This window comes from Triticum urartu, chromosome 6, assembly GCF_003073215.2.
Source record: "Triticum urartu cultivar G1812 chromosome 6, Tu2.1, whole genome shotgun sequence".
Taxonomy (NCBI): Eukaryota; Viridiplantae; Streptophyta; class Magnoliopsida; order Poales; family Poaceae; genus Triticum; species Triticum urartu.
The window spans coordinates 519,968,828-519,981,077 of NC_053027.1; the positions used below are offsets into that span (position 1 = coordinate 519,968,828).

The 12,250-nt window shown below is 42.0% G+C and overlaps 1 protein-coding gene across 1 annotated transcript; it reads right to left on the bottom strand.

Annotated features, from left to right (window-relative positions):
* Positions 1–2,091: 2,091 nt before the first annotated feature.
* LOC125514793 (putative transcription elongation factor SPT5 homolog 1) lies at positions 2,092–8,983 on the bottom strand. Its single transcript, XM_048680145.1, has 21 exons — positions 8,512–8,983; positions 7,267–7,511; positions 7,024–7,167; positions 6,796–6,957; positions 6,633–6,716; positions 6,231–6,301; positions 5,781–6,132; positions 5,549–5,704; positions 5,359–5,456; positions 5,227–5,275; positions 4,993–5,145; positions 4,724–4,867; positions 4,543–4,642; positions 4,241–4,411; positions 4,122–4,170; positions 3,951–4,042; positions 3,444–3,513; positions 3,164–3,227; positions 2,866–3,082; positions 2,670–2,767; positions 2,092–2,564 (listed from the first exon to the last, which is right to left on the bottom strand). Exons 1-21 carry the CDS (start codon positions 8,846–8,848, stop codon positions 2,322–2,324), a joined length of 3,099 nt encoding a protein of 1,032 aa, XP_048536102.1. The 5' UTR covers positions 8,849–8,983; the 3' UTR covers positions 2,092–2,321.
* Positions 8,984–12,250: the final 3,267 nt, after the last annotated feature.

The following is a 12,250-nucleotide window of genomic DNA, read 5'->3' on the forward strand; positions in this document are numbered from 1 at the left end:
TAGACAATTCCACCAAGTTCGTCGACTGCTATCAGTTTTCTATTTGATTACCTTCAGCATGTCATTCTTCTTCTCTTGACGATCACAAGCTTGTTTGGAAGAGTCGTTACTTTGTCCCCATCGCATCTTTGACCTAAGTGCAACTTGACAAGATCCATCATATATATTTAAATTATTTTGATAACATCTCTAAGAATTTTCCGGCTTATGAGGAAAACCATCCATGCCGAGGATAGAACGAAACTCATACATGTGAATTTTGAGGGAAATGGTTATTATTTTGGGTTTTTAACGTATTGTATGTGACACAAAAATCTTTCTTACATTATGTTAAAATAACTTAAATATTATGTTTATAGTGTATTAATGCAAAAAATTTAGTTTAATGTAGTACAATAATTTTCTTCCAGCTCGTAAATGATTATGTAATTTGTAATGAAAGATCCAGGTTGTCCCAATCTTGTTTCGTGGCTTCGAGTAACATATTAAATTCACTGACTGACGCACCATGTGCTCGGATGAGTTGTCGTATTAAACCAAACCTACTATTCATTTCCTCCTTATAAAAGGAAGATAGTGTGAATACTTCTACAAACTGATCATATAGAGATTTCAGAAGAACCAAGTGTGAGTTTTAAGATTTACGTGATGATATTGACAAAAAATAGATGCAGATTTTTAGGCATGAGAGGCATGGGGAACATAGTGATCACTACACTAAAATCTATTTTCCGGCTTTGCGTGCTCATTTGCTAAATATGTTTGTAAATCGGCATGCATCGCACTTCAAAGGCACATAGCAATGTCTCCATGGTGTTAAGTTTAGACTTCATCCATCGTGTGTAGACGGAATGCTGCGCTGGAGAGTAATGTGCAATGACCTATAAACCACCGCCTCGCCTCTGGGTTTTTTCTTTTCTTGAGAGAGACTCGCCTCTGGGTGCTAGTCGATCGTGGTCAAGGAAGAAGGTAGGCAGTGTGGGCTGAATGAGACATTCACTAGGTTAAGTTGACCGACCCCTTCTTCGCCTCAACGTACTTTCCTCGTGATGATTCTCGGTTTATGTATCTAAAAAAGGGTCACTTTCTCCATGTGACATGCATACTGAATAATTATCCTTATTTTGCACACCGGATTACTATTCCTGGTGGAATCAATCTGCGCAGGCTATTTTCCTTGATGGCTTATTTCACAGTGGCCTTCGTTTCTTTAGTTTATGCGATTTTCTTGTCTTGGTTGGTGTCTTCTCCTTTTCTCTTTACTGGCATGTTCAGCTGCAACAGTTGATTTAGTCATTTCCATTCATTATGCTAACAGTGCGTCGAAGCAGAGTGACGAGTGACGATGGAATTGGAACCCAAGTCTTAATCCATTGGCTCAGCATTCAAATCATGCATCACGGACAGCTTCATCAAGCAAGAAAAGTACAATAGCTATAGAAAATAAAGTCGTATGGAAAAGGCACAAATACTCAAGGAAAAGCATTCGTATTATGCAACGCAAAGAATCATGCCTTAAAAGAATATATGAAAATAAATACACTAGGAACACATCAATGTGAAATTTGGAGGGAGATATAATTATTTGTGGTTTTGGGCTTAGAGGTTTCTTTTACAATAAGTTACTGCAAGTTTTCCACCGAAAAAGGTTACTGCAAGAGTTTTTTTTTATCAAGTTGGTGTTTCTTATTCTAGACAAATGTGCGGTAACTTTTCCCAAGCTGACAAATGATTGCAAATTTTTTGTATATGTAAATAAGAGCTGACCTCGTCATTTTCTGAAATGGGATCTAGCTCACTGAACCATTTTTCAATCCTCAGCCATTTTTGATCTCTCAGTCATGGTCCCCTGGAGGCGTGGATCCTATTGGACGGTACCCTCCCTAACTCAGCTCGCCTACATAAAACTGGTTTCCATCAACTGTGCCATGCTGCACTGCCACAGGTTCAGAACGGAAACCGATGTGGTATCAGGCAGACTTGAAAGAGATTCTCCAGGTTTTATTAGAGCAGACCATAGGAGTAAATCCCAATCCAAAAAGTTTAAATAAGAATACGAAGTGCAGAAAGATAAAACGGGATGATGTGTCATGTCAGGATTAGAAAGATCAAGCATTCCCGAGTATATCTCCGGGCAGCATCTGGGAATATCTACATCATGGTCCAATAATTCACATGATACTGAGCAAGTGGGATTAAGAACAACCAATCTGACCGGTTAGAGCGATCTAAAATTGCTAAGTTGAGAAAAACATGTATTTTTCCTTCTAATTTTGCGGCCTAGGACAGTTCAGATAACACCTAACAGGTGAACAGCTATCTCACGTTGCTAGTTTGCCCAAAATCACCAGGTCTACTATTTTCATGTCAAGCGGACTTTCCACCCGGACAATCCCATCAGACCCGTCGACTCCTACCAGTCTTCCTATAACTCCACGCATGCTGCCATTCATTATCTTGACCCTGTCGCTCTTCTTCGGCCTGATGATCTCGAGCTCGTCTGGAAGAGCTGTTACTTCATCCCCACTGCCTGATGGCCCAAGTGCGACACGGCAAGATCCATCCTGCAAATTCAGACTCGCGGAGATAAAAAAACCCGGCACCAAAGAAACATGTGGAGAAACCACTTCTGCATGCACTTGTAACAACCATAAATGAACGTTACATACCAGGAGCACTTCCTTCACCACACCATTGGTGGAACCATCTCCTCTGGACACATTGACGCAAACATCTGGCAAGAGCCAATTACTGCCGCCCTCATCCCCTGAAAGCATTTTGGCAAAAGGTATTCACAGATATGCACACAAAAAAGGTGCTGGTTTCAATCCCATCCCAGTTGTAGATGAAAGGGCAAGGGCAAACCTATCATTGGAGACATTGCGTCCATTCCAGCATTCCCTGGGGTCATTAGCTGGCCACCAGGGGTTCCAGGCAAATAAGAGGCAGGAATTGGGGTCATTGGTTGAGCACTAGGTGTTGGAGCGTTGAATGGAGCATCACCAAAGCCAGTTCCAGAGGTACTTTCCCACCCTGATCCAGGAGTGGGGGCATCAAATGGCCTAGTTACTGGAGTTCCTGGCTGTGTGTAGAAACAGCAATACATTTCAGTAGCCAACACAAGGATAAACAATTTTCAAAGTTAACAAGAAGCACATGGAACCTGGTAAGCTGGACTGATCCCCCAAGAGCCCCAAGTGCCACGATTTCCATCTTCCTGGTTATCCCTGATCATATAATTAGAACACAATCAGCAACCAAACAGACCATCAAGATTAACTCCAGTAAAAGTTTCAACACTCCACTTCGCAACAGACAAGGTTGAAATAGTTTCACTATGGGGCAGGATACACAAAACATCTGAAGCTGCTTTATTCTAAATTTCAGGATTTCAATTCTGCAAGCCTAAGTAACCAATTTGTTCTCCAAAGAAGTATACCAACCTCGGTGGACTCATTGGTGCCCAGGCTTGATTATGCATAGGAGTTTGCGATCCATCACAAATTGGTGTCGCTGCGCAAATTCAAATAACTTGTTACCATGGAAAAGGGGAATAAGAAACAGTACATGGTACAATGAAATGAATGGCACAGAAATAGGCGATGTGATAGGCATCTGAACAGGAGAGGGCGAAAATGAACAAATAGCACCAAAATGATTTGCAGATCAAATGGGTGAATGACGCAAGAGAGCCAAAGTGGCAATATAATGACTATTCAACTTCAAGTACAGAGAACACAAGAATTATTTTGATGTAGGTGCAACTATAGTATTTCCCTCCTTTTCTAAATGTATGGCGTTTCAAATTCACGGAAATTAGAAGTCACTGTAGATAGTGTGTAATACAATACTATAATAAAACGTCTTAGCAACATATGTGATAGAAAAAGTGATCTAGGCAATCTCAAATTGAACCATAACAAAGAATGTAACTATGTAAGTAAGCACACCTCCAGGTTCTCGCATTGGAGTTTGAATAGGATACAATGGCGTTCGAGATGGGTGCATAGGTGTTTCACTGCCCAATGAATAACGAGATTCACTGCCAATACAACTGGTCAGCAAATGAGAAAATGGTACCAAACAGCTTGTTAAATATGGTTGATCAAATAGAAATTTACCGGAATGGTGTCCCAACATTCGCTGTGTCAGCAATATCCTCTCTCTTAACTATATGTTTGCAGCAAGGTTAGTCGTCAACAGTAGACAGACAACAACAATTGTGACAAAAGTTGTTCACCTGTGACAATCTTCATAAGTGAATCAAGCTCCACACGCACAAGTGCACCATTCACTTCTTTAACACGGCCACGATATCCTTTGTAGGGACCAGATTTAATTTTGATGCATCTACTCACCAAGGCATCATGCCCTCTGCCACCACGACCACCTCCTCCAAACCTTCCACCAGCTGTGTTAGATAGGAGGGGAGTGAATTATTACATCAGCATAAAGTAGTGTAAGTAATAGACTTCGCACAAGATGCAGCTGACTAAAACTAATGGCAGAGATAAGGAGCATCCAAACTATCAATATTCATACAATTCATGTAAGGTCCTCTCGGCGGAAGCCCTCCAGGAGATTGCAAGATCCTTGCTGGAGATCTAAAAGCACCAAGCCGTGGATCTGCTGTATCAACACCCTGCAAAAACAAGTAAACTGAAGATATGATGGCATGTTCTAGGTACCAATAAAATTTATTCGAGATAATCAAAGCACAGACCATCCTGCTGCTGTTGACAACCGATCCCCCAACAAGGACACACGATTGTGCTTTTGCACAGATAAAGCCTGAATGTTCAAGGTGGTGGCGGTCATGTATAAAACATATCCCTTTGTGTATATGTTCCACAGGTCCTTGCTTTCCCTAATGTGAACAGAAAAAGAAATGTTTGTTAGCCTGTGATAAGAATATTAAATTGAGACAACAGAATAAATAGACATTGTGAGCGAAATAATCAAAACACGAGATAACAGGCAAAATGTACACACCTTGCATGGCCCCTCAATGACCCTGACAATATCCTTAGTTGACACCGTGTTATTCTTGCTATCTTTTGCAGATGTGCGCCGATCGATTTTGTATTTTATTTCTCTCAGTTTCACAAGCACCACTTCAGGTTTATCAGGCACTCCTTTGAGAACCTAATTATACAAAAGGGTCAATACATATAACTATACGTACAAGACAATCAGTCAGATGAATATTTAGACAGTTCTGCTTGCCTGAAATGCTTCGCTTTCCACCCTTACAATCACACCAAATGATAAATTGCTGAAAAGTGAAGAAATGGGATAAGTTGTTTCGTAGCCGTCAGACATGATGGGTAGCAACCTCACTAAAAATTCTGGGCTTACTCAAGAAGGACAAGATCATGCGATTCATAATCACCAATTCTGGTAAGCCCCGTCGTGACCTCAGAACTCTCCACAACATGATCTGCAAACACACGGATCTGCAGTCACAAAAAAGAGTTAAACATACTACAAAATATGTTTAAACAAAGCAATTTCCAATAGATGCACAGGTGTACCAACAATTGCTCACATGTTCTTTGCTTGTGTCAGATAAAATGGTCAAGACATGTCCTTCCACTTTAACTACCATGCCTGTCACACCTTCTTGAACACCAAAAGCCACTTTTACATGGTCCCCGGGATTGAAATATTTGCAGAGATCTTTCTCACTGAAGGCAAGTGTTTTCTGAATGTTACAAAGAGATGTTTAAATTTTCTAGTCCAGTTGATAGTGGTATAATAAATTCACTGCAAGTAATTACCGGAAGATCAGATCGTGTTGGTCGGATGTGAACAATAGAATCCTCTACTTTCTCCACACAGCCCCTTATGTCCTTGAGATCACCTTTAACAACAACTACAGCATCGCCTTTCATAAAATGTCCCTTCTTCCTGCTGAGTGTGGACAATCTAGCCACATCTTCATTCACGTCATCACCAACTCTCCCGAATTTCTCCAATTCATCAAGTGATGGCTTAACATTCTGTGTGCTGATTGATTTTATCGAGACTTTTTTGCGCAAGAAACCATCTTCAAATTTTAAAGCGCCAACCATCTCAAAGTATTCCCCAGAATCTTTATCTCTCCTCCGTTCTACAGGAATGTTCATCTCCCTGTGTTCATTTAAGTTAGAAAAAAGAGGAGACAAGATACATAAATAAATAAAACTGAACTATCATTTGATAGCGAAAGGATGAAAAGCATTAAGCACCTCGCCTCGTCGGTACTAAATAACCTTGGTGGTGGAATAAACGACTTCTTCTTTGCAACCTTAAGACCTTTCTGACAATACAAAAGTCATATCATGCTAGGTCATCCAGCAAGCAAGCACAATACGAAGTATAAACACGCATTCTACCAAGAAGATAGATTGATAATTAAGAAGTCCTTCAATAAGTTAAAAGCTACAAATTCAATTTTTGGACACAGCAGTGCATGGAACTTGTGAATCATATGGGAAAGAGAACCCAAACTTGAAGTACTATGTTCACAGCGGATGCAAGACGATATATAAAATGGCATGTCAATGAGCTCAACCCACTGATAAAAGTGTATGTTACGTTGAAAGGTGACAGGTAGAAAATCACGATGAATGGCAACTAGCATAACTTACCAATTTATCTGTCAAAGCTTGTAAATCTAATCTAGGAATGAGCTTCACAGTAACCTTTTGGCGCACATCATCAACTTCGACAACCTGGGGGTAATCAAAATAAATAACTGGGCAATTGACAAATATATACTAGCAACAACCAGGGAAACAATGATGACCATACCTTAGCAAGATCCCCTTTATATATACCAAGCTTCAACCTGACCCATGTATCTCTTGAAAGATCAGCAGACTTACTCGTGACAGAGAGAACATCAGTCATTTCTTTTGTAGGAACCAGAAGTATTTTTGCTGAAGAAAAGATGTTCCGCAGACCTTTGCAAGCCTGCAATGAAGTTTAGTTAACATCCCTTATCAAGAAGACTAGAATGTCAATTTACGCAATGGTTACCTCCTTGACATGGGCTTCTTTCTCTGCTTCAACATAAATGTAATTCTTTAGGTGTTCCAATGCAACGACGGACTTAATCTGGAGATCTTGCCTATCAATGAACTTTTGCATTAGACAAAGGGCTGTCTCTCGCTCATGTCCAATCTGACGTCATAATTAGAACAACAATGAGATTCAAATGGTACAATGAACAAATAGCAGAGCTGAGGCAAGAGCTTAATTTTCCTAGAACTTGCAACCTACCGCACATTTCACCATCCAGAGCTTTGGATCCTTCACTGATGGCAGGAGAGCTTGCTGTTCAACCTCGGTTAGACCCTCTTCATCAAAATCAGAGTGTGATTGCGTTCTATATTTCCATTTTAACATCTCTTCCAAGTTCTCCATGTCGTCTGTATCATCCATTGGATTTGGATTGAAATGACGTCTAGAACCCCTTTGCACATCCTCGTCAGGATTATCAGCCCGAGCATCATCATCAATAAAACCTGCCGAAAAGCAAAGGAGCGTAAGTCACGTCATTAACACAAATAGTCTTGCTTTTGCATACTACACAACTCAACCCACAGATAGGCAAGCATAGAAATTTTTTAATCCGAAAGGGAAAGTAAAAAATGTTATACTTGAACGGCAGAAATAAACATCCATGTGAACATAACTCAGGACCAATGGCAAGAGTACATCCATAAAGAAACTGCAGTTGATGATCGACTAAACATCAAATTCTGCACCATCCAATCTTAAGAAACATAATGGTTACATTGAGCTTGAAGTAACAAGAGTATATCAAAAAATTACATAAAAGTACCATCTGGGCATCGAAACCAAAACTCTTGATCATATATAGGTCCCTAGTAATTTCTGGAGGATATGATTCTGCCCATCATCTTGACTACAATGCTGGTTTGGAAAGAGCCAGACAGTTGATTGTAACAACAATTTCCCAGGTATATCCTGGGTAGGTCTAGCCATAAGTGGCAGGAAGTAACAAGTTTTAATGGAACATGGACTTTGGTCCTTCACTCCATACGATCTCCCATTTATGGCCAAATTACAAAATTAACACAGTTCGCACTAAATTCCACTGATGGTTCACAACAGGAAAGTAAGAAGCATTGCCACTGATGGTTCACATATGGTTATCGAACCTAGCCAACACTGAAGCAACAATAGAATGTAATTCAAGCCGGATTGACCATCAAACAACCCAACTAAGCACCCTCAGCATTTCTAACAGGGGTAACGAGTCCCAAACGCAGGCATGGTCGAGGTTAATCAAGGGTTCCAGAGAGGGAACCAGCATCGGCGATCACAGAAATCGTCGATAGTGCAGAAATGCTGCGGAACCAACGACTGGGAAGCAAAAATCCGACACGAAATCGTCACTAGCTCCGGCGAATTTGGATACGGGAAGTTAAACACGACAGCGATTCTGCTACCCCGGGTCCAGACGCCGGCGTACGGCCGATAGGGCAAGCGGGCACTCACCTTCCTCGTAGCCGTCCTCCTCCTCCTCCTCGCCGTCGTCGTCGTCGACCTGCGCCATGTCGTCGATCAGGATCGACCGCTTCCTCTTGCTGGGCCGGCGGCCGCGGGCGCGACCGCCGCCGCCCTCCTCGTAGTCGTCGTCGTCATCCTCTTCCTCCTCGTCGTCGTCCTCGCTGGCCGCGTCGTCGATGAAGCTCGCGACGCCCGAGCCCTTCCCCCCGCCGCCGCGCGACCGCTTGCCGCCCCTCTCCTCCACCTCCGACTCGTCGGCCTCCTCCTCCTCCTCTACCTGCTCGAACTCCTCCTCCTCCTCCTCCTCGCGGCCGCGGCGCGACATTGCGGCGGCTAGGGTTTCGAGCGAGCCCTCGCCGAGGCTCGAGACGCGCAGAGGCTGGGAGGGTGGCCCCGCGTGGCAGCGCGGAACCCTCGAGAATCGACGCGAGGGGCGATTGGGGCCTGGGGGGGGGGGGGGTGGGGGGGGGGGGGTGCGCGCAAGCGAGCAAGAGCGGGGAGCGTTTTCGGTTGCCGGCAAGGCGAGAGGGTATTTAGCGGCGAAACCGACTTATATCCAGGAGGAACGCCGAGTTAATTTTCGTTGCGTGGGCCGGGCCGTACATCGGCCGCGCGTAGGATTGATGATGATTAATTCGGCCAGGCTCGTACAATTTATTTATCGCTTAGAGCAAGACCTACGGAACCCTCTCGATGGGCCGGCCCAGGAACGCTGGAGGCCATATCCTCGTTTTTTAATTTGTTTTAATGTTTATATGTTTTTCATATTTTATTGCACAAATATACTTGACATAATGTTTTTTAAAATATTAATCACGCATTTTGATATTTCTGTGTGTATAGAAAAATGATGACCATGTCTACCTAAAATGTATACAAAAATATACAAATTGTGATGTTAACTTGTATTTGCAAAATGTGAAATGTGTATAAAAAATGTTAACCTTATATTTGAAAAATATTAATCTAGCATTTAAAAAGGCAATGTTAAATGTGTATAGAAAATATGATGATCATGTATTCAAAAAATGTTAATATGATATTTGAAAAATATTAATCTCGGTTTTCACGTGTGTTAAAAATATATTAGATATATAACAAAAATGTGTATAGAAAAACAATGCAACCCAAGAGAAAACAAAGAAACTGATAAAGACAAGAAAGAAAGAAATATGACCGAAGAAAAATGAAGGGACAAAACAATAAAAACAAAGAAAGAAATAAAGAAAATCAAGAGAGGAACAAAACGGGAAAACAGAGAAAATCTAGGGAATCAGAGAAAACACAAAGAAAACCCCGTGTAAACCAAAATTTTAAAAAAGAACAAGTGAAAAACCGGCTCGTTTCGCCTCAACTAGGTTGAGCCTTACTACTAAATCACAAACCGACACGGTCCAGTGGCTAGCAGCGCTGCACATCATCTAGGGAATTAGTGAGGGAGCAACTAGTTAACGAGCGCTCCTTCGGGAGCCTCACAACGATCAGCGCGCTCTCAGCTATTCGCCACGTGTCGCACTCTGGACGCTTTTTTTGGATTTTTTTTCGCACGAGTTTTCGGCTTTTTAAATATTTTTTTGGTTTTTTCGATGTTTTGGTTTTCCTCCGGTCTTACTTAGCTTTTCTATCAAAAAGAAAATTGCGCGAAAAAACACATTTTTTTTCTTTTACGAAAGTCACTATTTTTTTCCCACAAGAGTCTCGGCCGCGCCTTTCGGAAACGAAAAAAAAAACATGTTTTCTACTTTTTTTCTTTCTCGAGAGTCACGGTTTTGTTTCCGTGAGAGGCACGGTTGTGCTCTCACGAGAGTCACGGCCGTGCCTCTCAGAAAGGGAAAAACAAAATGCGTTTTTTGTTTTGTTTTCTTTTGCGAGAGTCACGGTTTTGCTTTCACGAGAGGCACGGTTGTGCTTTCGCGAGAGTCATGTCTGTGCCTCTCAGAAAGGGAAAAATGCGTTTTCTGTTTTTTTTTCTTTTGCGAGAGTTACGGTTTTGTTTCTGCAAGAGGCACGGTTGTGCTCTCGCGAGAGTCACGGGCATGCCTCTTTCGGAAAGGGAAAAAAATCGTGCTCCCGGTTTGGTTTTTTCGCCCGGTTCTTTTCGTCCGTTTTTTTTTTGAAAAAAAGTTTGTCAAAACCTATCAACATGGAATCTAGTTTTGAAGATCTCGACGCGAGAAATCCAATGGTGAAAATGGTTTGAGATTTGGACGCACGGTTTAAAAGATAAAATATTTTAAATAAACGAATTTACGAAGAAAAAAAAACTTCCAGGTTGCGACAAGTGGCGCGCTGCATGTGCGTCACTTGTCATGACCTGGGAAAGTGGAGTATTCTTTGCAACGAGTACTCCTTAATTAGTGATTTCCAACTAGTGATTGATCCCTGTGTGCTCCCCTTTTCTTCTCTATTTTTTGAAGTGTGCCCTAATTGGCCGGTCCATTGCTGTAAATGCTTAAGGCGAGAGTTTCTTCCATCGCGCCGCGCAATTTATTCTGCATCTGGATCATTCTTCAAACAACCATTAGCTCGAGCTCTCCTGGGCCGTCCACCAAAAGGCCCAATTCAGCCCGATATGTACATCTCTGCCTACCCTCCTTTTGTAGTTGGTATCTCGGCCTATTTGAGGAGCTCTCTTAGGTGGAGTGGCGGACAGCAAGCTGTCGCCGGCCTGGGTTCGAGTCTCCTCGTTCTCCTATAAGAATAAGACAGGGGGCTTCTTTCCCTCTGTTATCATTCATTTTTTGGTATCTCGGCCTAATTTTTTCTACACAGCTGGAGTGTTCCTGGCCCGTCCACCAAACAGCCCAATTCGGCCCTGTGTAGATGATGGATATGTCGTTCCGTTGCAAAAAAAAGAAGTTGCCACTGTAGGCGGGATTTTTGCGTGCACTGAGCAACGACACCTTTTTTGGGAGTGCCATCTTGATAACTGTTGTAAAAAAAGGCAGGAGCTTCAAAATCTTAGGATACAATCGAACGAGTATTGCTGGCTTGTTGCGAGCATGCTACACCATCAAAATGGTATATACCCAAAATGCTCTCAAGACTCAACCACAAGCCAGTTGCGCAAGGCCGTGGAATAATTTCCATTTCTTTTTTTTTCTTTTTCTTTTTCTTTTGCGGGGAAATCGTTTCCATTTCTGGGCAGCCAAGAGAGACAACAAGCAAATACTCGTATCCATCGGTGCTGAACTTGGAGCTGCATGCTGCTCGTGCCTTCTCAACTCTCAAGCCTCAACCACAAGCCAGTGCGCAAGGCCGTGGAATCCTTGGCATTTCTGGGCCGGTAAGAGAGACAACAAGCAAACGCTCGTATCCATCAGTGCTAAATTTGGAGCTGTATGGTGAGCTACTGAGCTTTAGGGCCTATTTGGTTTACAGCTTAAGCTTGCCACGCCTAACTTTAATCGTGCCACAATAGTTTAGGCATGTGTTTGGTTTATTATCATACTTATGACTTGCCACATTTTTCTAGCCACTTGGTTCACATGTCATAGCCTTAACTTTTTACCAAATTTTACCACATCTGTGGTGGTCATTTTGTGAGACTGATTGTAATGGGGAGTATCATATAGTACTATGATGCATATGATACTATTGTATGATACTACCTCCCTAATGTATAGTATCATATATTAGTATCTGTACTACTTTATTTATTGTCATGCATGACATAAAGTAGTATATCATTTATTATGATACGGTATCATAATATGATACTCCATCA

Excerpts from the sequence above, each read along its gene's own strand:
- LOC125514793 (XM_048680145.1), bottom strand. The coding sequence starts at position 8,848 with ATGTCGCGCCGCGGCCGCGAGGAGGAGGAGGAGGAGGAGTTCGAGCAG. Across the intron at positions 6,717-6,795 it reads ATAAAGGGGATCTTGCTAAG|GTTGTCGAAGTTGATGATGT; the intron begins GTATGGTCATCA and ends GATTACCCCCAG. Across the intron at positions 4,043-4,121 it reads AATGTTGGGACACCATTCCG|TGAATCTCGTTATTCATTGG; the intron begins GTAAATTTCTAT and ends TTGTATTGGCAG.